The 24,570-nt window shown below is 59.9% G+C and overlaps 1 protein-coding gene across 1 annotated transcript; it reads left to right on the top strand.

Moving 5' to 3' along the window:
• The first annotated feature begins 262 nt into the window (after positions 1-262).
• Positions 263-22,948, top strand: TLE2 (TLE family member 2, transcriptional corepressor). The gene is given in 21 exon segments (XM_042977716.1): positions 263-354; positions 429-526; positions 992-1,055; positions 1,449-1,493; positions 3,691-3,753; positions 6,652-6,726; positions 6,947-7,130; positions 7,505-7,524; positions 11,377-11,475; positions 12,722-12,766; positions 13,314-13,463; positions 14,926-15,064; positions 15,834-15,947; positions 15,950-15,993; positions 16,924-17,000; positions 17,729-17,978; positions 18,175-18,422; positions 18,511-18,658; positions 20,216-20,366; positions 21,255-21,331; positions 22,636-22,948. Coding segments are annotated over 21 exon segments (2,223 nt in total). The 5' UTR covers positions 263-330; the 3' UTR covers positions 22,744-22,948.
• The last annotated feature ends 1,622 nt before the right edge of the window (positions 22,949-24,570 follow it).

The following is a 24,570-nucleotide window of genomic DNA, read 5'->3' as shown; positions in this document are numbered from 1 at the left end:
CCGCGGCTCCCGGCCGAGCCCCGCCGGAGGGAGGCGGCTCCGCGCGGGGCCCGCCGCCCGCGCCTCCGCCGACACCGGCCGCGGCTCGCGCGACCTTCCGCGCCGCCCCGCGCGCCCCCCGCCCGGCCCGCGCCCCTCCGCGTCCCCGTCCCCCGCGCGCGCGCCCGGGGTGGGGGGGGCCTGCCCCGCGCCGCCGCGCCCCCTCCTCCTTTCTTCGGGCAGCGCCCCCCCCCCCCCGGCCTCGCCCCCCCCCCACCCCGCCGCCGCCTCGCGCCCCCGGATCGTCGGGCTCCGGCGGCGGCGTGGGTGGGGGGCTTGCGGACCGGCAGGATGTACCCCCAGGGAAGGCACCCGGTGAGTGGGGGCCCGGGCTGCGCGGGGTGGGGGGCGCGGGCGTCCGGGAGCTCAGACGCCGCCGTCCCCCCCAGACCCCGCTTCAGTCCGGCCAGCCCTTCAAGTTCTCGATCTTGGAGATCTGCGACCGCATCAAAGAAGAATTCCAGTTCCTTCAGGCTCAGTACCACAGGTGAGGGGGGGCGGGGGCGCCCCGCCCCGGGGGACCCGGGAGCCCACCCGGGAGCCCACCTGGGAGCCCACCTGGGCGCCCCCGGGGAGAGCGGCCGGGCCGCTGGGGGCCCGGGGGGGGGGGGCGGGGAGGGGGGTGCGCAGCCAGGCGGGGGCGGGGCCTCCAGGGTGCGGGGCCGAGGGAGACCCCCCTCCCCCAGGGGCGAGGGAGGGCTTCCAGGTGGAAGCGCAGCTGAGGTGGCTGGGGACCGTCAGTGCTGGGACACTTGGAGCCTGAGAAGGGGCGGGAAGGGACCGGGACCCGGAGGTGGGCCGATAATGAGGAAGTGGGGAGGGGGCCAAGAGCCAAACCCATGGCTTTGGAAACTGGCCCAGATGGGGTGTCCCTGGGTCTTTCGCGGGGTGGGGGCGGGGTGGGGGTAGAGGCGGGGCGGAGCAGGACCCCCATGCCCCGTCTCCTTTCCAGCCTCAAGCTGGAATGTGAGAAGCTGGCCAGTGAAAAGACGGAAATGCAGCGACATTATGTCATGGTGAGGGGGTTTTCGTGCCAGGATGGGGCGGCGGGAGGGCTCCCTGTGAGTAAAAGCGCCTGGGGTGTGAATCCCCACTCACCCTGCCACTCTGGGCCTCATTTTCCCTGTCTGTAAGTTGGGAGCCCCCCAACTCTTACAAACAATGGGACAAGGATGTCCCCTCTCCCCACTGGCATCTCTGAGGGGCCACGGTCTCTGGGCACTTCCTCCCTGCCCCCCCTCCCTGCTTCTTCCTCTGGTCTTGCCCTCTGGGCTCCCAGGGGGCTGGGAGGCTCTGCTCCCCGCTGTGATCCCCCAGCCTGGGAGCCCTTGGAAAACCCAGCATCGCCCTGAGCAGGGCTGGGCACCCACTGGCCCGGCGTGCATCCCAACTGAGTTTTTCCTTTCTAGTACTATGAGATGTCCTACGGGCTCAACCTTGAAATGCATAAGCAGGTAACTGTGGTGGGGGGTCGGGGAGGGGGGTGCTCAGTGGGAAGGGTGAGGGTCTGGAGCTTGAGGAGAGACCCAGCGATCTGGCAGTCTGGGGCAAAGCAGACCCAGGGAACAGGGGTCTTGCCCGATTTCAGCCTCACGAAGGAAAGGAAAACACTTCTGAACTTCTAGAGATATGGTTCAGCAGAGGCAAGAAGCGGGCAGGGACGGCAGGGGCCAGGTGTCCTGGGCAAGCAGGGCTTATGGCAGAGGCTGGCAGCCAGGTCAGGGAGGAGGTAGGGGAGACATCTGTCCCAGGGTGGGGGCCGGCCACACGGTCTTGGAGGAGGTCCCCTTCAGCCCACAGGGTCTGAGGTTTGGAGGTGGAACCTGATGGTCTGCGATGGACCTCAAGCTTCTGTTGCTGCTTTGAAGGTTCTGAGGTTGACCGTGATGTTCTGAGACTCTCCTGAGCTTCTAAGTCTGATTCAAGGTTCTAAGTTAGACCAAAAGGTTCCGCAATTGACTCCGGTTGTCCAAGATTGACCCCTCCAACCTGAGGCTGAACTCGAGGCTCTCTGATAGACAAGAGGGGCCCTGAAAGATTCTGAGGTTGATGGAATCTTAGATTTGGTCCCTGCCACTATCAGGGCAGTGGGCGGAGCCTACTGGGTGGGAAGAGGAGGGGGGTGGGCTGAGAGGGTGGGGTGCCTGGGGGTGCCTGCCCTGGTGTGCTGTTCTGGGATGTGCGGGCTCTGCGGGATCTGGTGCGCGCCAGAGGGGGCTCGTCCGCCCGGAGCATGGTGTGGTCCCTTGGGTGCGTGAAATAGACTCTCTTGCAGGGTGAGGGGCATGTGCTAGGACCCAGTCTCTGTCCTCCTGCTGGGAATTCAAACTCTGCCCAGACCCAGCACCCAGCACCCCTCTAACCCAGGCAGAAGCCAAAAAGAAAAGCATGGACTGGCCGGGCACACACCTGGATATGCCCTAGCTGCCCCCCCCCCATCCCCACCCACACAGCCCCCGCTGTGCTCAGCCCCCGTGGGGCACCCCTGGCCCAGGCCCTGCCCCCGATGAAACCTGCAAGTAAGACCAGACTGTCTCTACTCCACTCCCTGGATTTCCCTCTACTGCACCCCCTATACTTTGACACCAGATATGTGGGTTTTCTGCACCCCAACCAGTTCGCACCCTGGCACCAGCAGATGTCCTACGATTTGGCTCAGTTCTGACACTCTCTGCCTGGAGTTAGTGCGGACCCCCTCCCCCCCCCCCCCCCCCACCAAGTTCAGGGCCCAGCCCCACCGGACTGCCTCCATTGGACATGCCGATCAAAAGTCTGGGTCTCTGGCCCAAACTCCTGACCAACCGGCTATATATACACGTCAAGGGTTCCCATAATCCCCTTCTCAGGTTCAATAATTTGCCAGAACAGTCCACAGAACTCAGGGAAGCGGTTCACTTTCCTGGATCACCCGTTTGTTATGTAGGATCTAACTCAGGCACAGCCAGGGGCAAGAGAGGTGCAGGGGAGGCAGGGGGCGGGGGCGCACCACACTCCCAGAACCTCCATGCGGTCACCCCCCCAAAGCTCTCCACCAACCCAGTTACAGACATTGGTGGAGGTTTCTTTCACTGGACAGGCCTCACTGATTAAATCACTGGCCATCGGTGATTAGCTCACCCTTCATCCCTCTAGTAAACTCAGGTATGATCGAAAGGGGCTTGTTGAGGACAGAAAAATGCCCCCCCCATCCCTTGCCGTTACCCATCACTGAGAAATTCCAAGAGTCTTAGAGCCTCTGTGCCAGGAACTGGGGACAAAGCAAAGCAAACAGATTTTTTATCCCAACACTACAAAGCCCTCCTCCTGAGTGTGGTGCATGGGGGTCTCTGCCTGGCAGTGGCCTCAGCTTGCAGACGAGACCCAGACCCAGAGACGCGGGCCCGGTGAGGGCCACTCCTTTGTTTATGAGGACCCCACGGCTTCTAAGTACCCCATCTGAGTTGGGCGTCTACGTGGCTGCTTCCTGGGAATCTGTCGATGGCGCCTCGCGGCTGGTGTATCTGTCCTTGCCTTCCGGCTCAAGGCCGCCCTGGGCATCAGCTCAGCAGATCACTTCCTCAGCAGCCCCTCCGTCTGCCCCCGAGCCTGTGTGCCACTCTGGCTTCAGTGCCCCCACCCCCTCCAAGCTTCCTCCTCATTGTTTCCTGCCAGGCCGAGATTGTGAAGCGCCTCAGTGGTATCTGTGCTCAGATTATCCCCTTCCTGACCCAGGAGGTGAGTGGGCTGCTGGGACAGAGGGGAGCTGGAAGATGGGGGGCGGGGGGCTGGCTCGATGCCGATGCCGATGCCACAGGCACTGGTTCTGCTGGGTGGCCTGGAGGGTACGGGGCTGGGGCAGGGGCTTCAGGGGCGGAGGGAGGTGATCGCTGACGGTGACGAGTGGGTGCAGCCAGGCTGCCTGGGTCCGAATCCTGGCCTTGTGCCCTTGGCGGCTTGCCTTGTCTGTGTGGTTGTGGTGATCAGACAAGCTGATCCGTGCAAGGGTGATACTGGGTGCTAAGGAAGCACCCAATAAAAGTCAGCCCTTACATATGTCCAGTGGAATAAGCCAGTCACCGAAGGACAAATGCTGTCCAATCCCACTCACAGGAGGTCCCTAGAGGAGTCCCGTCCTGTCCACAGAGACAGAGAGTGGATGGTGGGAGCCAGGGGTGGGGCAGGGGGCGGGGAACCAGTGTTTCATGGGGACAGAGTCTCCGTTTGGGGAGATGGAAAGTTCTGGAGACGGATGGTTGCACAACAACGTGCATGTGCTTGCTGCTGCTGAGCTGTGCACTTAGAAATGGTTACGAGGATAATGCTTATGTATTTGTAACCACAATAATAATTTTAAAAAGCTGGAATCAGGGCAGGTGAAATAATAAGCAGTGTGAACAGCTCACTGAAACTTAAAAAAAAAAAAAAAATCGGCCTTTCTAAGAATGCTCTGAGTGCGTGCCAGCCTCAGGACCTTTGCATCAGCTGCCCCTGCTTCCATCCGGAGCATTCCGTCCACAAGAGACATGAGGGCAGGTTCCACTGCAGGGTGGATAAGTAGGGCACCCTCACTGTGATGGGGAACAAAAATTTTGGACCCCACTGAATCTGAGATTTTCTGGAAGCTTGGGATGGAGGGATATCGTGGCTGGACTGAGAGTGTCTGAAGCCGGGGGTGGGGGACAAGGTGGCTTAGTGAGTAGGGAGAAAATGGCAGAAATGAAGATAAAAAAAACTAAGAAGTGAGTAAAGACACACATATGTGCCCCAGCGACTCCATTCTTCTAGATCGAGACTCAGCAAACTGCAGTCCAAGGGCCAAATCCCCCCCTCTGCCTGTTTTGGTTTTTTAAAAAATGTTTTTAATGTTTATTTTTGAGAGAGAGAGAGAGACAAGACGGTGAGAAGGGGAGGGGCGGAGAGAGAGGGAGACACAGAATCCCAAGCAGGTTCCAGGCTCTGAGTTGTCAGCACAGGGACTGATGCGGGGCTCGAACCCACGAACCACGATATCCTGACCTGAGCCGAAGTCCTATGCTCAGCTCAGGCGCGCCCTCTGCCTGTTTCGTTAATAAAGTTTTATTGGCACAGGGTCATGCCCACTCACGTGCATGATCTCTGTGACAGCTTTCCTGATAAAATGGCAGAGAAGTTAAGACAAGAACCTTCTGACCTGCAAAGCGGAAAATATTCTCTGTGGCCCTTTGCCGAAAAAGTTTACCAACCCTTGGCTTAGACACGCTGACACACAGGTGTGCCACACACGTCCTCAGGGGGAGCAGCTCAAACCCCCGACCTCAGGAGTGTGGATAAACAGCCTTATACAGGAGCCACCAGCCACATGTGGCCATTTACACATTAAATCGTTTTTGTTTTTTTTTTTCTAAATCCATTTGTTTCTGAGAGAGAGAGAGAGGATGAGCAGGGGAGGGGCAGAGAGAGAGACAGAATCCCAAGCAGGCTCTACACCAGCAACGTGCAGCCTGATGCAGAGCTCGAACCCATGGACCCGGGACCTAAGCTGAAATCCACTTAGCGGACTGAGCCCCCCAGGTTCCCCTGCCAGTTTCTACTTTTTGACCTGGGTGGTTTACCTGGGTGCTGATTTGGATGGTGGTTCTTTGCTGGGGGCCGTGTTGCCCCAGGGCATTCTGGGCACCGTCTGGGACATTTGTGGTTGTCACCTTGAGGGAGGGGTGCTCCTGGCACGGAGGTAGGGGGGCCCGGGGATGCTGCTCAGCCCCGCCTCCCCCTACAGCACCCAGGATGCCCCCACAGAGAACGACCTGGCCCCAATGTCCATGGTGCTGAGGGAGACGCTGATCTGGAAACCCCGATTATTTATTTATTTATTTTTAAAACATTTTTTAGTGTTTATTTAATTTTGAGAGAGAAACAGAGTGTGAGTGGGAGAGGGGCAGAGAGAGAGGGAGACACAGAATCCGAAGCGGGCTCCAGGCTCCGAGCTGTCAGCACGGAGCCCGACGCGGGGCTCGAACCTACAAATCGTGAGATCGTGACCCGAGCTGAAGTCGGACACAACCCACTGAGCTACCCAGGTGCCCCAGGAAACCCCGATTTATAATTACTGGTTTTCACTGCGCTTGTGTGCCTGTTTCTTTGGCTTTGTGTTTGTTTCACGGTTTAAAATGGAAAGGGAGAGGGGCGCCTGGGTGGCTCGGTTAAGCGTCCGGCTTCAGCTCAGGCTGATCTCACGGTTGGTGGGTTCGAGCCCCCTGTCAGGCTCTATGCTGACAGCTCAGAGCCTGGAGCCTGCCTCGGATTCTGTGTCTCCCTCTCTCTCTGCCCCTCCCCGGGTCGTGCACCCTGTGTGTGTGTGTGTGTGTGTGTGTGTGTGTGTGTGTCTTTTTCAAATATTCTGTGTCTCCCTCTCTCTCTGCCCCTCCCCCGCTCATTCTCTCTCTCTCTCTCTCTCTCTCTCTCTCAAAAATAAACATAAACATTAAATTAAAAGAAAAGAAAATGGAAAGGGAGAGAGAAGAGAAATAACAAAGCTCTGGGAACAAGGATGGGGTGGAGGGAGGCGGGGGGCCTCAGAGGGCCCTGCCTGGCTGGGTGGGGGCTCCCAGCAGACGGGGAGCCTGAGCACCCCCTTCCCGGCCCCCCGCCTCCCAGCATCAGCAACAGGTGCTTCAAGCCGTGGAGCGGGCCAAGCAGGTGACCGTGGGGGAGCTGAACAGCCTCATCGGGGTGAGTCCGCCCAGCCCCTGCCCTGCCCTGGGGAGACCCCACCCCTGCGTCCCCGGCACCCAGGAGGTGCTAAAGCTGGAGGGTGCCGGGTGGGCAGCTGGCCTGGGCTCCGGCCTCCCTGGAGACTCTGGGGGACCCCCACAGCCCCCCGTCCCCCCGGCCCAGGGGCCCTGCTGGGCGCCCGTGTGGCCCGGCCCCGGCCCACCTCTCCTCTCTCCAGCAGCAGCAACTCCAGCCACTGTCTCACCATGCTCCCCCCGTGCCCCTCACCCCTCGCCCCACTGGCCTGGTGGGTGGCAGTGCCACGGGGCTGCTGGCCCTGTCCGGAGCCCTGGCCGCCCAGGCTCAGCTGGCCGCCGTTGCCAAGGAAGACCGGGCAGGCGTGGAGGCCGAGGGACCCAGGGGTGAGCGGGGGCAGCACGGGGGCGGTCCTGGCCGGGGGGGGGGGGGGGGGGGGAAGGGGGGGGAGGGGGGAGGGGGGCACGGGGACTTAAGTGCGAGGGAGTGAAGGAGAGGGCCTGCAGGGCCGTCGGGGTCAACTTCACTCCCCACTGGCTGTGTGTCCTGGGGCGAGTTACTGGCCCTCTCTGGGCATCTACCTGAATGGTTCAGGAAAGGAACGATCCACTCCTTTGCAAGGGTGTTGGAGAAGGGAGATCCTGAGCCCGGAAGAGGGCTCTGTCAGCGCTGGAGGGGTGTGCCCTCTGGCACCATGGGCCGTGAAACCCTCACCTCTTCTCCTTCTCTCTCTCTCTCTGCCTCGCCTCCAACCTGCCAGCGGAGAGAGCTCAGAGCAGGGTAAGTCGAGAGGCATCCGGGAACTTGTGTGATATTGGCCTTGCATTCGAATGTGGCTGAAGCCAGTGGCTCTGAGCTGCTAAGGTCCTCCCAGCAGGACGCCCGCCCCGTGTTCCAGCTGGGTCGTCTGGAGCGTTTTGGTATAGGAGGTGCCCCTACCGCTAGAGTTTTCTTTATGGAAGGTTTTCAATCGTGAGCTGGTTTTGGGGGGTTTGTTTTGTTTTTTGCAATTGAATAAATGCACGCACGTGGCACCTTCCGCTCATGAACTTGTCCATCATCCACTCGATATCACCGTCTGTCAGAGCGGTGCCCAGTGGAAATAGAGGTGAGCCCTGTGTGTAATTTTTTAAAAAACTGCTTAATTTGGAAACCGTTACCAACGCATCGGGCATTGCAAAGAAAAGTGCAGGGAAGCCCCGTGTGCCCTTTACCCAGCCTCCCCCAACCGTAATGTCTGGGATAAAACACAGTACAGGATGCAGGAAACCGCACACGGGTGCAGCCCACAGTCTCCCCAGCATCCGTCATTGTGCTGTGAGCTTGGTGTGTATGTGTTGCGGGGGCGGGGGGGGGGTCCGTGTGGTTTTTTTTGCCTTTGTTCGCAGCATCACAATCTACTATGTGACTGCACATTTTCTAGTAGCCACGTTTATTTATATTTTTAAATTAAAAAAAATTTTTTAGCGTTTATTTTTGAGAGAGAGAGCACACGCGCACGTCAGCAGGGGAGGGGCAGAGAGAGAGGGAGACACAGAATCCGAGGCAGGCTCCGGGCTCTGAGCTGTCAGCATAGAGCCCGACGTGGGGCTCGAACTTGGGAATGGCGAGATCATGACCTAGGCTGAAGTCGGATGCCCAACCGACTGAGCCACCCAGGCGCCCCTCTCGTAGCCACGTTTAAAAAGTTAAACAGATGAGATGAATTCCGATAGTATATTTTACTTAACATCATGTATGCAGAATATTTCAACGTATAATCGACATAAAAACTACTAATGGTATGTTTTATGTCCTTTTTATTGTGCTAAATCTCCACGATCCAAATGCGTTTCGCTCTTAGAGCTCATCTCGGCTTGCACCGGGCCCCCACTCCCACCCCCTGCCGCCGGGGACACTGGGCAGTGTCTGGGGACATCTGTGGTTGTCACGACCACATGGCTTCTGCCCTTAGAAGGTCCCATTTCCCAGATGTGAAGCTTGAGGCACAGATCTTGAGAACAGCGGTGGGGACCCTGAGACAGAGCGCAAGCCGGGGAGGGGCAGAGAGAGAGAATCCCAAGCAGGCTCCGAGCTGTCAGTGCAGAGCCTGACGCGGGGCTTGAACCCATCAACTGTGAGATCATGACCTGAGCCGAAATCACGAGTCGGAAGCTCAACCGACTGAGCCCCCAGGTGCCTCGAAGACAATTCCTACAGAGAAGGGGACCGTGTGGAAAGGGGGCTGCACTTGTTTCCCATGGTTGTTAGAACACGTTAGCACACACTGCATGGCTTAAAACAACACGGATTTGTTCCCTTCCTTGTTCTGGAGGCTACAAATCTGAAACCGAGCTGTGAGCCCTTCTAGCGTCTGGTGGCCTCTGGGCTTGGGGCTCCTTGGCCTGTGGCTGAATCATTCCGTCTCTCCTTCTGTCCTCAACGTGGCTTCTCCCCTGTGTGTCTCTTGCCCTTTAAGGACACCAGTCCGGGGCGCCTGGGTGGCTCAGTCAGTTAAGGGTCTGACTTCGGCTCAGGTCACGATCTCACGGTTCGTGGGTTCGAGCCCCGCGTCGGGCTCTGTGCTGACACCTCGGAGCCTGGAGCCTGCTTCGGATTCTGGGTCTCCCTCTCTCTCTGCCCCTCCCCCGCTTGCCCTCTATCTCTCTCAAAAATAAACAAACATTTAAAAACCTGAAAAAACAGGACCGTAGCCCCGTTGCATTAGGGCCTACCCCGACCCACTATGCCCTCATCGCAATTAATCACTTCTGCGAAAACCCTACTTTGGGATAAGGTCTCCTAGTGAGGTTCTGGGTGGGCACGTAACTTTGGTGGACCCTGTTCAACCCCGTAAAGGGACCGGGACCCCCTGACCCTTGCCCCGAGCCCCCTCCCATCCAAGTCTCCTGAACGACCCCAGTCGTTTTGCAGCGCCTCCTTCCAGACTTCTCCCCTGTGTAACACGTGTCACACACACAGAGACACAGGTTCGAGGCAGCAGAGGCTCCGTGGTGGGAACATAATTGCCAGAGAGGGAAGGGGTATGAGTAGCAGTTTTCGCACAAGAGATCCCGCCCCCAGGGGACACCAGCCCGTGTCTGGGGACCTCTGTGGCTCTCACGACTAGGGGTACGCCTGGCATCGAGTGGGCGGGGCCAGGGTCGCTGCTCAGCCCCCACAGTGCCGAGTGGGGGGAAACTCGGGGACATCCTGTGCGTTTCTGAATTTCCCTGCACGAACGTGGGCTCACCGCGCGCCGGGCCCCGCGTCCGGCTAAGCGTCCGCAGCTCGCTGTATCTTCCCCGCAACCCTAGGAGGCGGGCACTGTTGCGATGATCCCCGGGATCATCCACGGGACACGGGTTGAGCGTGCGACAGGTTGCGTAACCCTGCCCGAGGTCTCAGAGCCAATGAGAAGCCGAGCTGGGATTTGCGCCCAGCCAGTCGCCTCTCTGCCTCAGTGATACATTGAGGCCATCTTTCCGTGCTGTCACATCTCTAACGTCTCTACTTGTTTTTTTCTTTTTTAAGATGTTATTTTTGGGGCGCCTGGGTGGCCCAGTTGGTTAAGCGTCCAGCTTCAGCGCAGGTCATGATCTCGCGGTTCGCGTGTTCGAGCCCCACATCGGGCTCTCTGCCGTCGGGGCAGAGCCTGCTGGGGATCCGCCGTGTCCCTCTCTGTCTGCCCCTCGCCCTCACTCTCTCTCTCTCAAAAAAATAAAAATAAAAACACTTTTTAAAACTATCTTTAACAAGAGATTTTATTTTACTATTTTTTTATTAAAATTTGTTTAATCTTTGTTTATTTTTGAGAGAGAGACAGAAAGCAAGTGGGGGAGGGGCAGAGAGAGAGGGAGACACAGAATGGGAAGCAGGCTCCAGGCTCTGAGCCATCAGCCCAGAGACCGACGCGGGGCTCGAACCCACGAGCCGTGAGATCCTGACCTGAGCCGAAGTCGGAGGCTCAACCGACTGAGCCACCCAGGCGCCCCTCTGCTTTCTTTTTTAAGCGGCTGCACGCTTTTGCATCTGTGGCCTGCTTTATTTCCTAGTGGCCCATCTTGCTGAACGTGGCTTTGAATCCTGTGTGCGGTTTGCACAGAGCCACCCAGCTCTCAGGGCCCAACGTCTTATCTGCCCATGAAATCAGGCTTCAAGATAAGATCTCAGTTGAAGAAATGGTTCCAGAACTGCAGTGCTTGAGAAATCACTGTGTGGGGCATCCCCTGTGTACAGCTGGGGAGACTGAGTCCCAGGGAAGGAGAAAACTGTCCGAGGGCACACAGGCAGGTTGATGTTGTGTCTCTGTGCTGGCACACCCAGCCCTTGACCTCAGAAGGTTGGTTGTCGACATCTGGTGGGCTGGCTGGGCATCCTGCCTCGGCCCCTAATTCGCTGTGCAGCCCTGTCTTCCTCAGGCTCAGTTTCCCTGTCTGTGCGATGGGATTAATCGTCACTTCCCCAAAGAACTTGCTGTGGGGTCAAGACCTTAGCATCGAGCCTGCCCTTGGAAGGTCCCATTTCCCAGATGGGAAGCTTGAGGCACAGATCCTAATAACTGTGTTTGGGGACCCTCGGTCTGGGCTGGGCCGGGACGGAGTCTGGGGCCCCAGGGCCCTGACCCTCTCTCCGGCCCTTGTGTCTCTGCAGAGCGCGTCCCCCTCCCCCCCTGAGGAAGAGGTGCGACCCGGTGGCCCAGGGGGCAGTGGGAAGCCGCGAGCTGAGGACAAGGATCTGTCGGGACCTTATGTAAGTGGGGGGCAAGCGGAAGATGGGTGGGCCCCCCAGCCCCGCCCCTCAGGGCCTCCCAGAGCCCAGCTCTGGCCGCGACTCTCTCACTCTGGGGCCTTCCATAGCTCCCCACTGGGCACGGAGCACTGAACAATGAGAGGAGCTGTGGGGCCAGGCCCAACTCCAGTTGCTCTGTCTCCGTAGCCTCTGGGGCACATATCTGTTTGCCCACCTCCTGGCTTTGGCTCCGGCTCTTCAGCGCTCTGGCATTCCCCTCCCTCTGCCCCTCCACGAGGCGCAGAATACTCTCTCCGGGGCCCTCCTCCTGGGTCAGGACCACCCCCGCCCCTCACTGCACCTGCAGTTCCTACTCTGGCGCCCCAGGGGCCAGGCTGCAAGCTGGGGCTGGGACTGGCTGGCTGGAAAGCACCTGTCCCATCTACAGGGACAGCCTTCTCCCAGCTGCCTGCTGGCAGGCCCAGTGTTGGCCAGTCCTGCTGTTTCTCAGAGATGCCTTTGATCTTTAAAAAACATAGCAGCTTGTTCTATACCCGTCAGCAACGGGTATTTTAAAGAAGAAAACTGGGGACGGGGCGGGGGGTGGAGGGCAGGGGGCAGTCAACCCGCCCCCCCGCCCCTGCTGGGAGATGTGGCCTTCAGGCTGCAGCCTTGGTCTTCCCTTGCTTTTCCAGCCAGACCAGAGGGCAGCCCCACACGCCAGGGTTTCTCCCAAGGGCAGTGGGGAGCCATAGAAGGACGTAATACAGATGTGGGGACAGGTGTAAAGAAAGTCCTCTGGGGCAAGCTTGGAAGGCTACCTGGAGGGGGCGAGGCTGAAGGCCAGGAGCCTAAGGAGGGGATGAGGTCTGTGCTAGGCCATGGGGATGGTGGTGGGCAGACGATCCCGGGAGGTTGACTGGCTCCGTGGAGAGAGAGCCAGTTGGGAGTTTATGGATGAGTCCTGGTCCCCGGCCGTCCCATCCCGTCACCGAGGAGACTGGGACCCAGGGAGGGCCGGGAGGCGCTCGGGGCCCCACAGCAAGTCTTGGGCCCTAAGTTCCATCCCCTCCTTTTTCTCCATGAGAGACCCGCCCCCAACCCCTTGCACCTGAGCAAATGGCAGCCTTCTTTCTGAACTAAGCACATGGGCCTCTGAAGCCCCAGAATCCCGGTCAGACCGCGGCTGGCGGTCTCCTGGGATCAGTAAGGGGACACGGAGGTAGCGGCATGGCCAGGGCAAGCTCTTTCCCCCGTGTCCCCCTAGGAGAGTGACGAAGACAAGAGCGATTACAACCTGGTGGTGGACGAGGTGAGTCGGGGTCTGGGCCCAGAGGGTGGCAGGCTTTCCCGAGTGTTGGGGGACCCAGAGGGAAGAGGGGGGGTCCTGGCCCCCCCTGTGGATGGCTGTGTTGAGGGTGATGTGGGGGTAGGGGGAGTAGGGGATAGAGGGACACCCCAGGCTGACCCCCTCTCCATAGCACAGGTGGGGAAACTGAGGCCCAGAGAACCCTGGCAATGGGCAGCAGAAGTAGCATCCGGCCCTGGCTCACTGTGTGACTGGGACAGTACGCCCCCGTCCCTGGCCTCACTTTTCCCCATCTGTTTAATGGGGGACCACAGAGCCAAGCCCTTACACAGTCGTTTCTATGTGGGTTTATGGAGTAGGTACTATCAATCCCATTTTACAGATGCCTAAAGTAAGGCACGGGGGCGGGGGGGGGGGTTCATAATCCTCCCAAGGTGGATCGTAGGGACCCAGACTAGAGTGCGGGGTGGGGTTGGGGAGGGGTATATAGAGAGGGGCTCTCCTTCTTTGCCCAGTTCACCTCCACTCAATGTCACCTCCTCAAACCCAGGACCAACCCTCGGAGCCCCCCAGCCCAGCTATCACCCCATGTGGAAAGGCGCCCATATGCGTCCCCGCCCGTCGGGACCTCGTGGACAGTCCGGCCTCTTTGGCCTCCAGCCTCGGCTCCCCGCTCCCCAGAGCCAAGGAGCTTGTCCTGGTAAGGAGTAGGGGAGGCCTTGAAACTCACTTTACGCACCCTGGGGACCTGGAAACAGATGCCACCAGATTAGATGGCGAGCAAGGAGAAACCAGCCCTGCTGGGATCTTTCCAGCGGGTTGTCCAGCATTTCCTTCATGATTATTTGCCACCTTCCTAAAATCTGCCTCGACTTTATCCAGGTATTTTCCCCAAGTCCGCGTGCTCTGTTGAACCTAAATACATATCAAAAGACCACTCACCCTCTTAGGGAGAAAGGGAAGCATCTCTTGCAACAAATAGGAAATCCCTTGGAAATAAACACTCAGCTGCAGAATGGCTGCTCTGGGACTGACTCCAGCCTGGCAAGTGTTAAAGCCTTGGAGAAGCGGGAGATACAGCAGCCCCACCTGAGAGGTTGTCCCGTCCCCCCCCCCCCCCCCCACTTCCCGAAAGGCAAGAGCATTACTATGGGAACAACTTTCCCAGTGCCAGGTGTAGGAACCCCTCAGAGCACGCCCCTTAGGCATTCACACCCGGGCTCCGTTTGGTCCCACCCCTGCCCTCACCAAATCTTCCCCAGACCCCTGCCCTGCGCTTACCCAGAGAGTGCGTCGGTTTCTAGGCCTCCCCTCCCAGCAGGTTGCTATGGCAACCGCCGAGGCTGGGGCTGCCGGTTGCATCTCCTGTGACCTCCTCCACTCCGGGAGGCCAGAGGGGGAGGGGCAGCTCTGCTCTCCGGGAGAAGCCCCCAGAAGGCCTCCCTTGTCCCACGTGTCCCCACCCACTCCCCCTGGTGGAGTGGGGTTGGCAGGAAACACGTGATTGTGTAGTGGAAAGACGGGACGGGGACGTGAAGTTTCTTGAAAGGCAAAGGAGGTGACAGCAGAGAGACGACAGCCCGTGTGCTCCTCCTTGGAGATCCCCTCCCCCTCCCCTCAGGTGTCCCCACAGGGAGAGACAGCTGCAGGGGCACCCCGCCCCTGAGAGCAGCCAGGGGCACCCCAGTGCTGGCTGCCGGTCCCTCGCCTGGGTGCAGGCCTGTGCTCCCCTCCTCCTGAGTCCTCTGACTGTCGCCTTCCTCTGCAATGCCCGCTCCCTGCCCCGTGTGCCCTTGCTTGAGGCCTGTCTACACCCGCACTCCTCATACCTGATCATGTGCCCGCTGGGCTCTGGCAGCGGGTGCCAGTCCCCCCCCCCCACCCCACGCCGTGTGCAGCCCTGCGGGCATTGCGTGCCCATTCCCACTCTGCTGCCCGCCTGGCACTCCCAGCCTGTGGACCCCGCGTGTCCCTGTGCTCAGGGCATCAGCGGTGGGGCCCATGCCCTTGAACCGCACGTGCTTGGCATGCAGACACCTCCTGTGAGCCCCCGCCTAGCTCCCTCCTCCGGTGCCAATTTCTCACCAGATCGTGGGCAGCAGGGGGCCAGGTGCTGGTGCCAGGGTGGGGGTGGGGCGTTCAGTCCCGACCTTTCTCCCCAGAATGATCTTCCCGCCAGCACTCCCGCCCCCAAGTCCTGCGACTCCTCCCCGCCCCAGGACGCGCCCACCCCAGGGCCCAGCTCAGCCAGTCACCTCCGCCAGCTTGCTACCAAGCCAACCCCTGGCACGGACAGTGTCGGTGAGTGTCCACTGGGGCCTGAACAGGTCTCTTCTGGGGGGTTGGATTCAGCTCTGGGATGGCCTTGACCCCTTCCAGGACTCTGAGCCCAATGCCGCCTCACCCCGGGCCTCGGTTTCCTGTCTTGGCTTGTCGGTTGGGGAAACAGAGGCCCAGAGGGGAAGCGATCTACTCAAGAGGTTTAGCCTTCTGCACGGACAACACAAGCTTTGGAGTCAGACAGCCTGGGGTGTGAGGCCGGCCTTGGATACTACTCGTCAGCCGCATGACCTTGGGCAAGCGACTCAAACTTTCTGAGCCTCAGGTCCCCCCTCGTTAACGTGGGCTCTGCTGTCATATGGCCAGGCCCTGCACTGGTTCTGGGTTCCCAGAAAGAAATCAGCCCTGGAACGCACCCTTGAGGAGTTCCCAGATGGTGGGGACGGAGACTCAGACCCCTAAGCTTCCAGCCCCGTGTGATCGTGGCGGGGATAGAGGCAGAGAGCCAGAACGGGCTAGGGGTGGGGCGAGCAGGCTCAGTGATGTTCCTGAGATGTTGCTGGACTTTGGGTCTAGGTGTCGAAGGGTGAGTAGGAGTTCAGCAACCGAGGAAGGCAAGGGAACAGCATATGAGCCAGAGGGAACGGTATCCTCAAACATCTGGACATATGACAGGGTGTGGTGGATGCTGGACCGGAACGCAGCAGCCCCGAAAGACCAGCCAAGGCAGTGGAAGGCCGGATCTGGGTCCAAGGTGTCTGAAGACCTATCTTTGTCTCTTCTCACTCAGCCCTGAGGAGCCCCCTGACCCTGTCCAGTCCCTTCACCACGTCCTTCAGCCTGAGCTCCCACAGCGCCCTTAACGGGGACCTCTCTGTGCCCAGCTCCTACGTTAGCCTCCACCTGTCCCCCAGGTCAGCGGCTCTGTGGTGTATGGACGGTCCCCCATGGTGAGTCCTCAGTGTGGGGGCACCGGGAGGTATCGGAGGGCACAGGGGCTGGGGGCCGGGAGGAGAAACCAGTTACACAAGAGGAGACAAGGGGATAGGGAAAGGGACGGGAACCCTGGCTTGGCAAGCGCATGCGGGGAGAGGACCTGAAGGTCTCAGGAGCTCCACAAGCTTAATGAGCAGCTGTGCTTATGCCGCATTATGAGGAGCAGGGAGCCCCAGCCACGGGGCACAAGGGGCCCATTCAACCTCCCGGCAGAGGGCATACAGTTGTTGGCCCTGATTTTTAAGGGGCGGAGGGAGCAGACAGGGACTGGGTGGGCCCCAGAGGGCAGCACAAGGACAGACGGCTGACAGAGTGAGCCACCCTGGAGTAGACAAGGGTGCCTCCAGAGGGAAGAAAATGCTGTCACGGGGGACATCCCAGACCCAAGGGATGTTGTGCAAAAGAGGTCAGCAAGTGTTTTCTGCAAGAGGCCAGACATTAAATGGTTTTGGCTTTGCCGACCAGTTGGTCTGGGTCAAAACTACTCACCTCTGCCTTCATAGCTCAGAGCCACCATAGACAACGTAGAAATGAACGGGTGTGGCTTTGTACCGATAAAACTTTATTTACAAAAACGAACAGGGGGCCAGAGTTTGCCAACTCTTGCTCTAGAGCCGGTCAGACTCTTCGGGGTCCTTCCAAGCCTGGGATTCTAGGATTCCCTGGGCAGAGCCTTTGGGGTTCCTTCAAGTGCAAGCCTCTGCTCTCCTGTCTGTAGTGCAGCGGGAGGAGAGGGCATCTCTGCCTTCTTAGGGAGGGGCTGACTGGGGATCAGATTGGGGATCCTCTCATAAACAGAGAAATACGGCAGGTGAGCATGGGGGAAGGCAGAGGTGGGTTTGAGTCACCTGCCCTAGGACCCTTCCTCTTTGGCATTTTGGCAGATGGCATTTGAGTCTCATCCACATCTCCGAGGGTCATCTATCTCCTCTTCCCTGCCCACTATCCCTGGGGGGAAGCCGTGAGTATTGGCTCAGGGATCCCTGCCTCCTGTCCGGTGCTTACATTGTAGGGTGGGGGCTGGGGTTCCCTGCTGTCTTTCCAGAAAGTCTCTGGAGGAGCTCTCTGGAGAGGTATGTAACATGAAAAATGCAGAAACGGGGGTGGGGGGTACTTTTGCCTTCCCCACCCCCACCCCGGAGACATTCGGCATGTCTTTGACATTTTTGGTGGTCAGGCCCACATCCGGCCTCTATGGGGCCTGGGATACAGCTGTACATCCTACAGTGCGCAGAATGCCCCCCGCCAACCCCAGGGCGGTGCAGCCCCAAGTACCCAGGAACTCTCCGCCATGATGGGAATGTTCTATACCTACAGCTGTCCAACCTGACTGCCATTGGCCACCTGTGGCTTTCGCCACTGAGACACTGAAGTTGTAAATTGATTTCAGTCTAACTGGCCACCCGGGGCTGGGGGCTCCCAATGGGTCCCAGTCTCTGGAGCTCTCAAGCCGTCTCCCTGGATCCTCGCTACTCAACACGCATTTACTAAGTGCCTGCTTGCCAGGCTGCGGGCCACGGGCTAGGCCACGCTGACTGTCCCATCCGTCACCTGGGATCCAGGGTTCCCCCCCCCCCCCCCCGCCCCCGGCCCCCGGCCCCGAGCCCCCGGAGCAGGGCGGGCACCCGGCCGGGCCGCCACCCCCAGGGCGGTCCCCTCCCCGCGCGTCACCGCCCTCCTCCCGTGCAGGGCCTACTCCTTCCACGTGTCTGCCGACGGGCAGATGCAGCCGGTGCCCTTCCCCTCGGACGCGCTGGTGGGCGCGGGCATCCCGCGGCACGCGCGGCAGCTGCACACGCTGGCGCACGGCGAGGTGGTCTGCGCCGTCACCATCAGCGGCTCCACGCAGCACGTGTACACCGGCGGCAAGGGCTGCGTCAAAGTGTGGGACGTGGGGCAGCCGGGCGCGAAGACGCCGGTGGCGCAGCTCGACTGCCTGGTGAGGGCGGGGCCCGCCGGCGGGGGCGGGGCTTGTCCGCAGGGGCGGGATTTCCGGGCCGCTGGGGGCGGAGCTCGAGGCTCGGGGAGAGCGGGGGCGGGCTGGGGGGCGCCGCGCGCTTGGGGGCGCTCTCGGGGGGTGGGGAGGCCCCGTCGGGGAGGGCCAGCCCCACACCGTCGCTTCTCTCCCGCCCCAGAACCGGGACAACTACATCCGTTCCTGCAAGCTGCTGCCGGACGGCCGCAGTCTGATCGTGGGAGGGGAGGCCAGCACCTTGTCCATCTGGGACCTGGCGGCGCCCACCCCGCGCATCAAGGCCGAGCTGACCTCCTCGGCCCCGGCCTGCTACGCCCTGGCCGTCAGCCCCGACGCCAAGGTCTGCTTTTCCTGCTGCAGCGACGGCAACATCGTGGTCTGGGACCTGCAGAACCAGACCATGGTCAGGTGGGTGGCCCCCGCGCCCCTCGCTTCGGCGCTGGAGCAGAACCAGCCCCACGACGGACGCCTGACGCCTGGGCCCTTCTCCCTCCAGGCAGTTCCAGGGCCACACCGATGGTGCCAGCTGCATCGACATCTCCGACTACGGCACTCGGCTCTGGACCGGGGGTCTGGACAACACGGTGCGCTGCTGGGACCTGCGGGAGGGCCGCCAGCTGCAGCAGCACGATTTCTGCTCTCAGGTGCCGCAGTGGGTCTGCCGGGAGGGCGATAGAAGCTTCAGGAATCCGGAGCCCCCTCCCCTCCCCACAAGGCACTCACTTCCAGAAACTGAGTGGGGACCAGATACCTGTGACCCGTGTCCATCTTTTTTGTCCTTCTCACAAATCCATAGGCCTTACCCCCCCCCTCCCCGCCCCAACCCCATGGAAACACAAAGGCACTGATTCAGAGTAAGCTGTGGGTCTACTAAGACCCTCGGATCACTTTCCCAGATGCTTTTGCTAAGTCACGCCCCCATTCATTCCTTCCTCTTCTCCGGTAGCCCGATTCTCTTCCCAGCCTTCAATCTCTTGACCCGACTGAGAGCTCCTGACCACCCCCCAGGACCCACTGGGGAGCCACTGATCTAGGTCGACAGGGAGAGGTTGACATAGGAGTTGGGCAGAGAGGTCTCCGTTGAGGGCTCTGTGAGAATCCAGGCTAAAGGATGAAGTGAAGAAGCTGGACAGGATCTGGAGACTCCTCACGGCTGAACAGAGTCACCCAGATCCTCTCTCCCACTGCCTTGGGGGCAGGACGGGAGCTTCTTGGCCTGACATTTAAGGCCTCTGTGCTCTAGTCTCTCTCACACACACCATGCCCTCAGATGCATCTAGACCTCTCCACTTACTCTTCCCTCTAGCTGACATGCTTTTCCTTCCCTTTTCTCCAATTGGTGAACTCCTACTCATCCTTCAAAACCCATCTCCATTTTTGCCCCCTCCCTTGAAGCCTGGAGATAGTAGCTAACGCCCAAACTCTTTCTGTTCTACCTTCTCTTCTCTTTAGCTTAAAAGTTTCTTTGATAAGGAACTCAAGGGTGCAGGTGGATATGGCTGTCCATCCCCTGGCCCTGAGACTTAGATGGGTTGTTCTCTGGGGACCCCATGGTGAGTATCTCTCATCCCACTGGGCCCCCGTCTTTGTGCAGGAACTCTGTACGGGCAGGAGAGCACACGTGAAAACTTCCAGTCTTCTCTCCGCTGTCCATTTGTGGTTCTTTCCACACGCGTCCTGTCCGTAGGACTTCGACAGGGTTAGGATAGAACAAGGCGTTAAGCCTCTCTCTGCCTCGCTTGGGGTGGGGCACACGGAACGATGAGGCCACTGAGTCCTTTCACATCCAAGCAAAAGGAGGTGTTGGCGAGCGGGGAAAAGTTCCGAGCTGGGAGTCCGAAGGCCTCGTCTTTCACGGATCTCTGGCCTTGAGCGAGCCCTGGCCTCGAGCTTCCCTTCTGCCATCTGCTCAAGGGGGGCGACTGTCCTCTCCCGGCTTCTCCCTCTCCCTCCTCCCCTCCCTCCCAGAGCTGTTGTGCGTTCTGAGCAGATAATGGATGTGAGGCCCCAGGGTTCCGTGTAATTCTGATTAATATTAATGATCCGACATGCAGTTCCTGCTGCGTTCCAGGCCCTGGGCCAGCTGCCTCTCCACGCAGGGCTGCCGCGGGAGAGCGGTGGGCCCCTCCCCTGCCGCTCTGGGCCGCCTCCAACCTCTGCAGCGGGGGGTCCGATGTCCCCTCTTTCCTCTGCACCCCCAGATCTTCTCCCTGGGCCATTGCCCCAACCAGGACTGGCTGGCCGTGGGCATGGAGAGCAGTAACGTGGAGGTCCTGCACGTGCGCAAGCCCGAGAAGTACCAGCTGCACCTTCACGAGAGCTGCGTGCTGGCCCTCAAGTTCGCCTCCTGCGGTGTGTGTGCCTGGAGGGCGCGGGGCGGGGCGACCGGAACACCACACCCCCCGGACAGCCCCCACAACAAAACGCAGGACGCCCAGCGGAATGGGAATCTCTCTGTTTAATGTTTATTTTTGAGAGCGAGAGACAGAGCGCAAGTAGGGGAGGGGCAGGGGGAGAGGGAGACACAGAACCCGAAGCGGGCTCCACGCTCCGAGCTGTGGGCACAGAGCCTGACGCGGGGCTCGAACCCCCGAGCCTGGAGATTGTGAGCTGAGCCCCAGTCGGGCGCTTAATCGACTGGAGCCACCCAGGCACCCCCTCGGTGGAATTTTGAATCTTAACGAGTCGTTGGTTAGCGGAAGTTTTTCCCAAGTGCGACCCAGGACATGCTTACGCTTAAAAGCAACTGATTTGGTGATACAAATTCATCCCCAATATTGCCTGAGACACACTGACACTAAAAAAAAAAAAAAAAAAAAAAAAAAGCAGCCAAATGATTTTCAGCATAAGTGTGCCCCGAGTACCGCGTGGGACACACATGCATTAAAAGAAAATAAATAATGAAATCCTGGGGGCACATCTGTATTAAAATGGTTTGTGATTTATCTGAGATTCAAAGGTACCTGGGCATCTTATGTTTTATCTGGCCACGCTCTCCTGGGGGCTCCCCCTTCTTGAAGGCCAGATGGGCCCCCGCCCCCAGGGGCGCCTTGACTTCACCATCTGGAAAATGGGGGGGAAGGAGGGGCCCACTGGTCCCTTTGTGAGAGCGGAGGTGCCAGAAAGAAAGGGAGAGACCAGGCCTGCTGGACCCTGTCTGCCTGCGGCCCACAGCCGGGGGGTGGGGGTGGGGGGCTCTCTGGTCTCTCCTGCTGGAACCCCCTGCTCTCCCTCCCCCAGGGCGCTGGTTTGTGAGCACCGGGAAAGACAACTTACTGAATGCCTGGAGGACGCCATACGGAGCCAGCATTTTCCAGGTACCCAGCCGCGTGCAGCCACCGCCCTGCAGGCCAGGACGTGCTGCACGCAGGGGCCCCGGGGTGGCTGAGCTGGTGGTTAAGCCGCGGAACTTCCCCCCGGTCCTGCGAGGTCCCCCCCTTCCCCACCAGCCAGCAAGCTACTAAAGCAGGGTCTGCAAACTGCAGCCTGCGGGCCACATCCACGTGCAGCCTGGGTCCTTTTTGTGCGTGCTTCCTCTTTTTAATACATTAAGACTTGCCATCGTGACCGTTTCTAAGCGCACACACACTCACACTGTTGTGTAACCACCCCCGCCATCCGTCTCCAGAGCTTTCCATCTCCCCAGACCGAGACCCTGTCCCCATGAAGCACGGACTCCCCGCCCCCTGCCCCATCCCCTGGCTCCCACCGTCCACCCTCTGTCTCTCTGGACGGGACTCCTCTGGGGACCCCCTGTGATGGGGTCACGCAGGACGTGTCCTCCTGTGTCTGGCTTCTGTCACTGCTCAGTGTCCTCCGGGTCCGCCCACGTGGTGGCAGGAGGCAGGCTGCCCTTCCTTCCTGAGGTTGGGTCACAGCCTGTAGTCTGGATGGATTGCGTCTTGCTTATCCGTCCACCGCTTGACGGACACCTGCTTTGTTTCCGCGTTCTGGCCGCTGTGAGTCGCGCTGCCGTGGACGTGATTTCATTGCTCTTGGGCAGAGAGGTCTTGGGGTGGGATTGCCGGGAGCTGTTTAACCTCTGGACTGTCCTCCAACTTTTCCATCCCATCCGCAGTATACGCGGGTTCAAAACTCTCCGCGTCCTCAACAACTTGTTATTGTGTCCTTTTTTGTTACAGCCATTCTAGTGGGCGTGCAGTGAGTTTTACATCGTTAAAGGGGTGTAAAACGAAAGGACGATAATGTGACGTAGATTTATTTGGCCCCCGGACTTGTTGGCTAGAGACTCATTTGGACCTTTGGCAAAGCCTGAAAACTTACTGCCGGGTCCTTTACAGGAAACGTTTGCTGGTGTAGGGTCATTGCGCTGTAAGCCTCGGCTGGCCCTCTGCTGTGCCGTGTGGCCTCGTGCCCGGTCCACACCCTCTCTGAGCCTCCCAGGAAAGGGCGGGGCTTCGGTTGGGGCTCTCTTGGTGTCACGAGAACAGGGGACCCGCCCTTCCCAGGATCTGTCACCTGTCCACCCAATCCCACTGGCCCTGCCCCTTCCCTCTGAACGTCGTGCAGGGCGGTCAGGGGCACGGACAGGACACCAGACGGTGCTAGTATCGGCCACGCCTCACCTCCCCTTCTCTCCCTCCCCCACCCCTGCTCATAGTCCAAGGAGTCATCCTCCGTGCTGAGCTGTGACATCTCCGGAAATAACAAGTACATTGTGACAGGCTCGGGGGACAAGAAGGCCACGGTCTACGAGGTGGTTTACTGAGCACCCCCCCATCTTCCTGCGCCCCTGGCCTGGCTCCTGGGGGAGGGGCATCCAGGACAGAGAGCCCGGCACCCTGTCTCCGTTCATACCCGTGAGCGCCAAGCCTCGTCTGCCCTCCGGCTGGCTCCCTGCCATCTTCCCCTGCTGGACACGGCGCTGGACGGGCAGGTGGACTTCGGGGAAATAAATGTGCTTATCGCAACTACCTTTCTGTCCTGGGCTGGGGAACCAGGGCTGTTGCTTTTCTTGGGCGCTGTTACCGCGGAAGGCTGTGCGGCCGAGGGTGAGTGGCATCCCGTCCCTCAGCCTCCCTTTCCTCCTCTGGACCCCGGAGGACTGCATTCTGCAGGGGCGGCCGGGAGAGTCGGAGTGCTGTCGAGCAGCAGGGCTTACGTGGTGCCCGGTGGCAAGGAGCCACCAGACCTCAGTGGTTGAAGGCGGTGGACGTTTCTCTGCCGCTCGTGTCCACGTGGTTTGCAGGGCTCGACGGCGAGGAGTCACTCAGGGCTGGTTTCTGCCGTCACGTGTAGCTGCAGGATCCAACGTGGCAGGGGAGAGGAAGTCACACGTGGCTTTTATTTAGTTATGCCTTTGCATTTTTGTTTTAACGTGCACTTTTGAGAGACAGAGTGTGAGCGAAGGAGGGGCAGAGAGAGGGACACACAGAATCGGAAGCAGCTCCAGGCTCCGAGCTGTCGGCACAGAGCCCGACGCGGGGCTCCAACTCCCGAACCGCGAGATCATGACCTGAGCAGACGCTTCACCGACTGAGCCGCCCAGGTGCCCCACACGTGGCTTTTCAGTGCCCTGGCCCCAAAGTTGCCTGTATCTCTTTCATGCCAGCCCTTCGGACGGAATCATCCCAAGCCACTGCCCATGTACAAAGGGTGGGGAGTATAGAGGAGAACGGAGTTCTTTGGGGTGCAGTTTTCCTTTGAGACCCACCCACCGATAATTCCTGAGAGCCTGGTGCACGAGGACACCTGGCCTGGCATAAGCTGCCAAGCAAACACCAGAACCCCAGGGGAGGTGATGGTAAGCCGGGAGCTAACAGGTGAAACCACCAGCTGGGAGGGTCGTGCAAGACTGTGGGTACACAGGGAACAGCATGTGCAAAGGCTCAGAGGTAAGGCGCTCGGCCAGGTGGAAATCGAGGGAAATCTGCTCCTCCTCGGCCACAGGGGGAGCGAGGTCTCCAGCCCAGGCTTAAGCAGAGAGAGGCCCTAGAAATGTGGGCCAGCGGGGACGGGGACATAACACGTCTGTGTTCCTGAAGCTCCTAGGGGCTGCTGTGGAGAATGGTGAGTGGGTGGCTGGGTGGGAGGCCCAGACGCCCCTGGGAACCTTCTGGAGGGAGATGGCAGGGTCCCCCTGGTGGAGTTTTGGAGGTGCTTTTTGGGGGAGAGGACAATTCTCTAAGGAAAGCAGACCTCTTGGCACGATTGGGGGTGCTTATGCCGGAGGGGACAGGGCGAGCAGGTGGGGCCAGAGCCCCCATGGGGGGAGGACAAGCCTGCCAGAGACTAATTGCTGTTTTGCTGCGAACTACTGTGTTCTGGGGGTGGGGGGTAGGTGGGGGAGGGACCCGATCACTCTCGGGAGGGCATCCTGGGCACCGTGGGGCTGAGCAGCATCCCCGGCCCCCACCCACTTGGTGCCAGGCATAGCCCCCCACCCCCAGTCACGATGACCAGAAATGTCCAGATTTGCCCAGGTGAGATGCACCCATCTAAAGCCATAGGGCATCTTGGGAAGGGCGGAGAGCCCCACCCCTCGATGGCACAAATGGCTGGGAGACCCGTCTCCGGGAGATGAGGGGACAGGAAG

This window comes from Panthera tigris, chromosome A2, assembly GCF_018350195.1.
Source record: "Panthera tigris isolate Pti1 chromosome A2, P.tigris_Pti1_mat1.1, whole genome shotgun sequence".
Lineage (NCBI taxonomy): Eukaryota > Metazoa > Chordata > Mammalia > Carnivora > Felidae > Panthera > Panthera tigris.
The sequence above is the reverse complement of the archived record's forward strand: the minus strand, read 5'-3'. Positions and strand labels throughout refer to the sequence as shown.